General features: G+C 43.0%; 1 protein-coding gene across 2 annotated transcripts in view; it reads left to right on the top strand.

Annotated features, from left to right (window-relative positions):
• Positions 1-10,639, top strand: part of LOC116223095 — a 234,927-nt gene extending 224,288 nt beyond the window's left edge. The window contains exons 4-7 of one of the 2 annotated variants that reach the window (XM_042709605.1): positions 4,761-5,015; positions 6,563-6,709; positions 8,778-8,909; positions 10,116-10,639. In XM_042709605.1, coding sequence (XP_042565539.1) covers positions 4,769-5,015; positions 6,563-6,709; positions 8,778-8,909; positions 10,116-10,393 — 804 coding nt within the window. In that variant the 5' untranslated portion in view covers positions 4,761-4,768 and the 3' untranslated portion in view covers positions 10,394-10,639. The remainder of the gene's footprint in view (positions 1-4,760; positions 5,016-6,562; positions 6,710-8,777; positions 8,910-10,115) is intronic. The other variant, XM_031578550.2, reaches the window with a different exon arrangement.
• Positions 10,640-10,878: the final 239 nt, after the last annotated feature.

The following is a 10,878-nucleotide window of genomic DNA, read 5'->3' as shown; positions in this document are numbered from 1 at the left end:
TCCGTTTAGCCCTTCCGTCCACATTCAAAGTTGTGATCACTTTGAATTCAAGACTGTCTTTTATTGGTGAGCTGATTTTGGGAAATTCAACTTTTCAGCGAACATTGCGTTTCTGGGTTGCTATGGTTACCCCTCAGGGTGCCTGTGCAGCTTCATATTAACGAGTTTATGTTCACAAGTTCATATTCACACATATTAACATGAGTTAATCACACACAGGCAACTGCAAACTGTTAATATGAGGCCCAGAGAGTTCTGCAATTATTTGAACTTTTTTAGTTTGTGAACATTTTACTTGATCACAAGGTCAGTGTTTGACCATAGGGTAAGTGATGGCCTTACCCCTATTGTGTTCTTGGGGAAATAAGAACGTGACACAAATACATCATCATAGTGTGGGGTGGGTAGCCACTGTCTTCATTGTGATACATATTTTGAGGTCTGAGATCAAGTACTCCAGTCATTAATCCTGACCACCATCTGCTTGTTGTAGGTGTTGCAAAATGCAGATGATTCCTTAGCTGCATCTCACAATACATCCAGAGGAGTATTTCCAGTTAGACACAGAGATAGATATAACATTCCTTGTGCTAGTAATCAGGGGGCCTCACTCTAACTCTCAACATCAGATGCATAACTCTTCATCTAAACAGCCCTCTGTCCTGTACCTATATCAAAGAACACACTCTGCTATGGCATGCCACAGGTTACCCAGGGTAAGGGTGTGTGTGTGTGTAGGGGGGGGCTCCCTCAGGGGTACAAACCCAGATTAGGGTAAGGGTAGAAACTGGGTATGAACCCCAGTTAGAGTAAGGGTAGGGCCCTGGTGATAAATACAGACTAGGGTTAAGGATAGAAACTGGGATGTGAACCTGGGTCACCTTGTAGGTGTCCAAAAGGAACCACACAAACACTGTGTTACAATAGCAGAAGAAAGATACACCAGAACCAGCGCACTGAGAAACAGAGACGACAAACACTAAAGGTTTATGTTATAACGGAACCATACACGATTCCCTCACCAGCCTCAACAACCCACCCCTTGTGAATACGTCTCTGGACTTCAAGTGGGCACCTTCATACCTTGGTGTTTTGTTGAATTAGGCCTAAGACACCTCAAGAGGAAAAGGGTTCAACAGTGTTGTCTTGCATCCCATAATACTTAGAGCATAATACTATGGCTAGTCTCATAGCAGTCACCACAGTGCACAGTGGGACCTGAAGTCGTCTACCATGTCAGTCAGCAGTTTCCAATCCTGTGCTTTAGACCCTTTGCCAACACTGTTCATAACTGAACCACCAGCGTAACTGGCCACCACTACTCTCTTCCTGCCTCACAAAGGCAGTTGTGTTGTTTGTGTCATTAGGTGGCAGGGAGTTGACCTCAGCACATTTACTCTCAAACCTGTCTATGACAAGAAGAGGATGTAATTTAAGCAGTCGTCAACACTGATGTGCCTGACCCAACAGTGGTCCTATAAGGCAAACCACAAGTGACCTAGGACATTTTGAGTTTTTCTGCATCTTGTAGGGGTAGGACTTTTCTGATTTTGGCAAAATTGCGTAGGTGAAAAAATTATGTCTTTGTGATCTTTTTTCTGTGTGAGTCAAGGAGGAGGTTCCTTTTCGCAGTTCACTGCGACATAACAGTATGGTACATGACAATAGTCATGAGCCCAGAACGAAGCATTTATCCATTCACGCCTGAAAGGCCGCGAGATCTGTCAGCGCGAGCTCCTGAGCCCGCCCCTCAGGAGTCCTTATCTTACGACGTGCCCACAGATCTCCCTCTTTTGAAAACTTCGCAAGACGAAGTGCACAGCTCCGAGTATATCCTCAACGCACTACCTAATAATCTAAGTTACACACACACGAGAGAAAGAACCACACCCATTCAGAAACAAATTCAAATATTTACCAATTTGGCAAGATAAGAACACAGTTCTAAGTAACACACAGATAGATTGAGCTAGAGACAGAGGGCCTCATTTACTAACATTGCGATCGCAGCTTAATCTGCGCCTTTGCCAAACCGCAAATAATGCACGGTATTTTGCATCCTATTTATCAAACAAGAACATCGTCGCGTCATCTGCGACTTACACCGCCCATTAGTGTTACTCCGCTAAAATAGGGAAGAAAGAGCCTACGTGTTCCACCATGGATGATGAGCTAAAATTAAAATTAGAGCTTTTGGTTCACAAGGTTACAGCAAACTAACCCAGGTAAATATAGAAACTCATACATATTTCTCCGTTTAGCCCTTCCGTCCACATTAAAAGTTGTGATCACTTTGAATTCAAGACTGTCTTTTATTGGTGAGCTGATTTTGGGAAATTCAACTTTTCAGCGAACATTGCGTTTCTGGGTTGCTATGGTTACCCCTCAGGGTGCCTGTGCAGCTTCATATTAACGAGTTTATGTTCACAAGTTCATATTCACACATATTAACATGAGTTAATCACACACAGGCAACTGCAAACTGTTAATATGAGGCCCAGAGAGTTCTGCAATTATTTGAACTTTTTTAGTTTGTGAACATTTTACTTGATCACAAGGTCAGTGTTTGACCATAGGGTAAGTGATGGCCTTACCCCTATTGTGTTCTTGGGGAAATAAGAACGTGACACAAATACATCATCATAGTGTGGGGTGGGTAGCCACTGTCTTCATTGTGATACATATTTTGAGGTCTGAGATCAAGTACTCCAGTCATTAATCCTGACCACCATCTGCTTGTTGTAGGTGTTGCAAAATGCAGATGATTCCTTAGCTGCATCTCACAATACATCCAGAGGAGTATTCCCAGTTGGACACAGAGATAGATGTAACATTCCTTGTGCTAGTAATCAGGGGGCCTCACTCTAACTCTCAACATCAGATGCATAACTCTTCATCTAAACAGCCCTCTGTCCTGTACCTATATCAAAGAACACACTCTGCTATGGCATGCCACAGGTTACCCAGGGTAAGGGTGTGTGTGTGTGTGTGGGGGGGGGGGGGGCTCCCTCAGGGGTACAAACCCAGATTAGGGTAAGGGTAGAAACTGGGTATGAACCCCAGTTAGAGTAAGGGTAGGGCCCTGGTGATAAATACAGACTAGGGTTAAGGATAGAAACTGGGATGTGAACCTGGGTCACCTTGTAGGTGTCCAAAAGGAACCACACAAACACTGTGTTACAATAGCAGAAGAAAGATACACCAGAACCAGCGCACTGAGAAACAGAGACGACAAACACTAAAGGTTTATGTTATAACAGAACCATACACGATTCCCTCACCAGCCTCAACAACCCACCCCTTGTGAATACGTCTCTGGACTTCAAGTGGGCACCTTCATACCTTGGTGTTTTGTTGAATTAGGCCTAAGACACCTCAAGAGGAAAAGGGTTCAACAGTGTTGTCTTGCATCCCATAATAATTAGAGCATGATACTATGGCTAGTCTCATAGCAGTCACCACAGTGCACAGTGGGACCTGAAGTCGTCTACCATGTCAGTCAGCAGTTTCCAATCCTGTGCTTTAGACCCTTTGCCAACACTGTTCATAACTGAACCACCAGCGTAACTGGCCACCACTACTCTCTTCCTGCCTCACAAAGGCAGTTGTGTTGTTTGTGTCATTAGGTGGCAGGGAGTTGACCACAGCACATTTACTCTCAAACCTGTCTATGACAAGAAGAGGATGTAATTTAAGCAGTCGTCAACACTGATGTGCCTGACCCAACAGTAGTGTCATTCTCAATTTTTTTGGGCCTACAACCTCAATTTGATCTAGTTTAAGAAGCAGGTCATTATTAGCCATCCAAGATTTTACATCTTGCGGGCATCTTGGGTAGATGTACAATATCCTCAGCTTTCATGGACAGGTAAAGTTGGGTGTCATCAGTATAGCAGTGAAAGTTAATGCCATGCTTCCTTATGACAGCAGCGAAGGGTTGCATGTACAGGAGGAAGAGAAGGGGTCCAAGGACAGAGCCTTGGACACTTGATTGGTTGGTGATTGATGAGGATCAGAGAGGTAAGATCTAAACCAGGACAGGGCACAGCCTTTGATGCCAACATGATGTCTCTATAGCAAAATATGATGATCTGCAGTGTGGAAACCAGCGCTAAGGTCAGGAGGAACCAGTACTGAAGTGTCATGGTTAGTGGGTCATTCAGAACCAGTACTGAAGTGTCATGGTTAGTGGGTCATTCAGAACCAGTACTGAAGTGTCATGGTTAGTGGGCCATTTAGAACCAGTACTGAAGTGCACCCATGACGAGTGGGTCATTCAGAACCTTGACTAAGGTTTCTGCACTGGTGCTGATGGTGTCACAAACTTACCACATGTCACAATCCCATCACATGACTACAATCCCTCTCATCCCATTGGCTGAGATGTGGTCCTTGATATATATATATATAGGAGGAGAACAGGTCCTGGTGAAACACCTGTGTCAATATGTGTTCAGCTGGGGCTCAATCAATTAGAGAGTGAATCTAATCAAATCAAATTAAATCAAATCAAACTTTATTTGTACGGCGCATTTCATACCAAGAGGCAACACAATGCGCTTCACAGAAGGAAATAGGCGTGGATACAAACCCTTATGTATTACTTTTTCAGAGGGAAGCAGTACAAATTCCTCACAGAAAACAAAGAACAGGGCAGGGTGGGGTAGGTTTGTTTAAATAGGGCTCATTTACACACACACACTCTTACACACACACACACAGGAAGGCTGATTTTATCAGAGCAGAGAGAGCATTGAACATGTTGAGCATGAAGACTCCCGGTGCTGTGCTGCTGTTGCTGTGGTCTGGTCTGGTTGTGGTTGCAGCAGAGAGTGGAGGCCTCCAGGATGAAGCTACAGGTGCAGCCCCTGCCTGCCCCCAACAGAACTGTTTGTCTGAGGTCCATGCTGTGCTGAGAGAAATGAGTGCACTGATAGCGGAGCAGAGAGTAGAGTTCAGGCTTACTAAAGCATCAGTGGAAAAACAAATAGTGGAACTTAAGGAAGAAAATGGAGGTAAGAGATTTCTACAACACTTCACCAAAACCCAGTTTCAATAAAGCATTACAAAATAACAAATGTTTATAAAGTATTTACAATATTGTATCATAACAACTGACATAATTCTATGTAACTATTTATAAATAGACATGACTGGAGTCATAAAGCGTTAAGATGTTGGGTAATAGTGACACAGAAAATGTCATCAGCGCCACTGTCATTTACACCAATAATACTAGCAACATTGTCATTGTAAATATACTGTTGCATACTTTGATAAGCGGTATTTTACCGGAAAATAGCTTAACCCTTAGGACCAGAAGCTGCTCCGTGGGGCAGATTGTGGTGTTGTGGGAAATTGCCTTTAAAAGCTCCCCTGCTGGCAGTACCTGTGTTGACAGCTTGTTATGCAAGCAACATTATCTAAGGTTATAGTTAATAACATTAAGTTTGTTCATTGAATTGCTAGTTATCTGATAAATAATCCAAACGTCATTGCCAGGTTGTAGAGTAGATTCAGTTGAACGCTGTGAAAAGAAAAGTCAAATAGGCTACAGTAAACTCTCAAATATAGGTCAAACGGACACACGTTAGAGGCAGAGATTGTTTATGCTCGTCGTTACAGTTACCATTCATAAACTTACAGTCGTTACAATTACCATTTATTGTATGTGGAATGGGAGATGTTGCCCACTTCATAGGCTACTTCATAGGCCAGTTGTCACTATAACTTGTTTTTTCTTTTTAGAAAGCATGCCAAGTGGGATAGGGCATTCATGTGTTCAGCCATTCAGTAAAACGTATCCAATGCGTGTGTCAATCAATCAATCAATCAATTTGTTTATTTGATCAAGAGGGACAGTGTACATTCATGAACATTAAAATGTAAATGCACCCAATTATAGCCAAAAGGCTAGTTTCAATTGGCAGTCCCCCTGCCAGAGTGAAAAAGGCTATACAACCTAAAAAAGGCATTAACGTATATCAAACATAACATTGACAATAAATTAAAAAAAATAAGATACAATAAAATAAAATACAATCCCAATATACAAGTTCTACTGCTTACCCACTAGTGATCACATTTTTGGTTATTTATCAACCATGCTTTGAGATTACTTTTAAAACAGTTGAATGAGGTTGATTCTCTAATGTTCTGAGGGAGATGGGTCCATTCCTGGGCTGACCTAACTGAGAAAACCGACTGTCCAAATAGACTTTTTTTTTAAAGGAATATCACAGTCTCCTTTTGCTGCCCCTCGAGTAGCACTGGTTGCTGCTGTTCTAAACGTGACTAGGCTGCATAGTGGTGGGGGGGGGGGGGCAGGTTAAACCGGATTTTGAACATTAAACAGCAGTTCTTAAATGTGATCAGGTTGTCCCAACTTAAAAGTCTGTACTTATGGAGGACTGAACAGTGATGGTGTGATTTAGGTTTTTTGTCAAGTATTTTGAGAGCCTGTTTGTAAAAGTTTGTAAAGCCTGTTTGTGTGTGCGTGCGTGCGTGTGTGTGTGTGTGTGTGTGTGTGTGTGTGTGTGTATGTGTGTGTGTGTTTCCTTAGCTCTAGTGGCGAATCTGAGTGCTGCTGAGGCCAGGCTGTCAGCCAGTGAGAGGACAGTGGAGGGGCAGAGAGCCCAGCTAAAGGAGCTGAAGGACTCCAACACACACATGAACAATGCACTAAAGCAGCTACAGAGCATCAGTGAAGGTAATCACACACACACACACACACACACACACACACACACACACACACACACACTCCAACACAGACATGAACAACGAACTAAAGCAGCTACAAAGCATCAGTGAAGGTAATCACACACACACACACACACACACACACACACACACACAAACACACTCCAACACAGATACGAACAACACACTAAAGCAGCTACAGAGCATCAGTGAAGGTAATCACACACACACACATACACACACACACACACACACACACACACACACATTCCGACACAGACATGAACAACGCCTAAGGTATAGCAGAACCAGTATTGAAATGCACCCATGATCAGATGCAATTAGTAGTCATTAGTATTCATAACTTTGACTGAGGCTATTTCAGTGCTGTAAAGAGCTCTAAAGCCAGATTGCAGGTCTTCCTGGATGTTGTTTTCATGTAGTAAGGTCCTTTGCTTTTGCTTTTTCAAGTATTTTTGACGAGAAAGGGAGGTTGGATTTTGGCCTATTGTTTGCCAGGTTATTACAATCTAGATTGGTTTGTTTTTAAGATGGTTTGATCACTGATATTTTGAATGATTTTGGAACATATCCCGAAATGTGTGAATTGTTCATTACTTACAGTTTTTATCGATTGCTTAAACACAATTTTGACTGCTTTGTTTTGTTTTTCAATACACCTCACACAATTAGCACAACCACACACCCAATGAGCAAAACACCTCAGATCCATTGCAAAATGAAACACTCTTGTAAAAACTATACACTAATTTAACAAAACCATATTTTGTTACCATATGAAACACACACGTTGCATATGACTGAATTCTGTTTGTAACACTTACACACTGCTGTTATAAACCTAAAACACTTTTAGCAATTCTACTTCTCAGTGATTAGAATAGTGTAAGTGAAGTACATAGAGAAAGTGCAAATATACAATAAATTCTACAAACACTACACAAGACCAATGCTGCAGACTGATGAAAATATTATTTAATTCTCTCCATATACCCAAATCAGTCAACATGTCAACATGGAGAATCACATCAAAACATGTCCCAGTTTTCATGCTACTTCAGTAGTGTGCATAACACTGTAAGCTCAGCAAATATCAGACAAACGTAAAATTATGTTTCCAGTACAGGTTGCAATTCCATTAAAAAAAGATCAGAAAAAAATGAAAATACAGTAGAAATAAAGTTGTTTCATTTTACCCTGATGTCTTTTTAGGATGTGTGCCAGTGTTGACTGAGAGGCCTGATGGACATTACTGTAAATGGCATGGTCACCGATAATGTTGGCTTGAATTTCTCTGAGCCTGATAGCATTATTTGCTAAAACCATGTTTATGATCTCTCGATCTTGTTCTTGCGTGAATATGGGCCCCCGTCCTCCTTTCAAGTTTATTTACAGTTTTTCTCGATTGCTTAAACACTATTTTGACTGCTTTGTTTTGTTTTTCAATACACCTCACACAATTAGCACAACCAGACACCCAATGAGCAAAACACCCCAGATCCATTGCAAAATGAAACACTCTTGTAAAAACTATACACTAATTTAACAAAACCATATTTTGACAGGCTCATATGTGTGGTAATTTGACAGTCAGTGTTTTGGAATTGCAAGGAAGTGACCTCTTGATATACTTCTGTGTCTAAAGCATTCAAGTGTGTTTAGGGTTTTGCAAATCACTTGTGTGTATTGTTCCGCAAAAAGTGTGATGTTGACATGTGCTTATAGTGGTGCAAATCTGAGCCGTTGTTTTGCTCCTTGAGTAAAGTTTTGATAATTGTGTAATACTTTTGATTTTAGTGTTTATCCAATCGTAAAAAACTGTAAGTAGTGCCTCATTTAATGTTAATTAAATTAAATTAAATTTAGTGTGTTTAAGTAGTTTTGTAGGGATAGGGTATAGTAGGCACATTGATGATTTAGATGAGGAGATCAGGGAAGGATTGTGTGAAGGATTCTAGGATTCTATACATATGTGTGTGTACAAATTAACAAAATGTATGGATCATATCTTCACACACATGCTTACACAGAAACTCACTGTTCCTCTCCCACAGACAGTAAGGTGGCCTTCTCCGCCTCCTTCTCAGTGTCGGCTGACAAACACATCGGGCCCTTCAACACAGAAACTGCCCTGGTCTTCAACCATGTCTTCACCAATATTGGCAGCGCTTACAACCCAAACACAGGTAAGACTGGAAACACATCAGCATTCAGTCCACTAGAACCCTAACACAGGTGTGCATTCAGTCCACTACAACCCTTGTAACATTCTCAGGTACAGACACAACCGGAACCCAAAAGCACGACAGACACAGAAAATAGTTTTGCGTTTGTTTACTTGGTTACAATACAACAGAGTCAAACCCTGGTCATCAGCCCAGTGTCTCAGTAATCCTACAGGGAAGCAGGCAGAGTTATCCGGGGAACAGGCAGGCAGAGTCGAAACCGGGAGATCCGTCCGTTCAGCAAACCATCCGACAAGGAGCAGGCAGAGTAATCCGTAAACGATGGACAGGCAGGCAGGATCAAAATCGGGTGATCCGTCCGTACAGCAAACCATCCGACAAGGAGCAGGCAGAGTATCCGTAATCGGTGGACAGACAGGCAGGGTCAAAACCGGGAGATCAGATAGTACAGCAGACAAGTCAGACGAGGGGCAGGCAAAGAAAACGGAATCCGAGGTACAGTCCAGGGTCTAAATACAGGGTAATCAGGTTTATGGTTAACAGACAAATCGCGGGAAAGCTTGGCAAAACACACAAGACAATCTGGCAAAGAACAGATGATAGCGGGCAGGTATAAATACACAGCACCTAATGCGGAGATGAGCTGCAGGTGCAGAGATGGGCGGAGATTTAACAGGTGAGAGAGATGAGGAGATTGCCGAGCCTGTGGGCGTAGCCGGATCTGAAATGACAGGGGATGATAACACATGAACACAACCCAGATGGAAAACAAACTAGAATTCAGTGGAATTCGTGACAACCCTAACACAGGTGTGCATTCAGTCCACTAGAACCCTAACACAGGTGTGCCTTCAGTCCACTAGAACCCTAACACAGGTGTGCATTCAGTCCACTAGAACCCTAACACAGGTGTGCATTCAGTCCACTACAGCCCTAACACAGGTGTGCATTCAGTCCACTAGAACCCTAACACAGGTGTGTGTTCAGTCCACTAGAACCCTAACACAGGTGTGCATTCAGTCCACTAGAACCCTAACACAGGACTGCATTCATTTCACTAGAACCCTAACACAGGTGTGTGTTCAGTCCACTACAGCCCTACCACAGGGAGAGGAATGTTTGTAATTTCCCTCCAGTGTCAGTGATCCTCCTCTCCTCTGAGGTCATGACTTCTCTGAGTCTCCATGTTATTCTCCTCTGGTCCAGGCATCTTCACGGCTCCCGTGAGAGGAGTGTACCAGTTCGGCTACCACATCTTTGCTGGAGGTTCAAACGGAGCCGGAGCTAACCTCCAAAGGAACGGCCACCACGTGGTGGCCGCCTACAACCACAAAGCCCCCCACGACATCAACACCTCCCAAGGGGTGTCCCTGCTGCTGGAGGTGGGCGATACAGTGGGCCTGCGTCTGGGGCAGGGGTCCTGGGTGGCTGCTTACACTGCCCACTTCACCACCTTCAGCGGGCAACTCCTCTTCCTCATGTGATGGGGAGGTGTCTACACACACACACCCACACACAGACACACACCCCCCCCCCCACACACACACACACACTCACTCACACATGCCTACAGCAGGCATGCACATTCGTACACCACACTCACATGAACACACAAACACACATTCTCTCCTTTATAACAGCTGTGATAATTTTGCTGCATGTACAGATGGTTTTAATATGTGATTGTTCACAGTGCACTGTGTATGAAAATAAATGATAATTTGGAGGTTTATTTTTTATGGTGGTGCAATACTGACATTAGAGTGTGCATATGTGTGTGTGTGTGTGTGTGTGTGTGTGTGTGTGTGTGTGTGTGTGTGTACTTTTGGAATGGACCAAAGTGATGTAAGTTCATTGTTCCACAGCACCCTCTAGGGACACTTTATGGAATAGTCTCAGACAGCAGCAGCAACAACAAGTTTTACTGCTACTACCACCACTACTGCTGCTGCTATGACTACAACTAATA

This window comes from Clupea harengus, chromosome 13, assembly GCF_900700415.2.
Source record: "Clupea harengus chromosome 13, Ch_v2.0.2, whole genome shotgun sequence".
Lineage (NCBI taxonomy): Eukaryota > Metazoa > Chordata > Actinopteri > Clupeiformes > Clupeidae > Clupea > Clupea harengus.
Note: the sequence above shows the minus strand (reverse complement) of the source record. Positions and strands in the feature narration are given on the sequence as shown.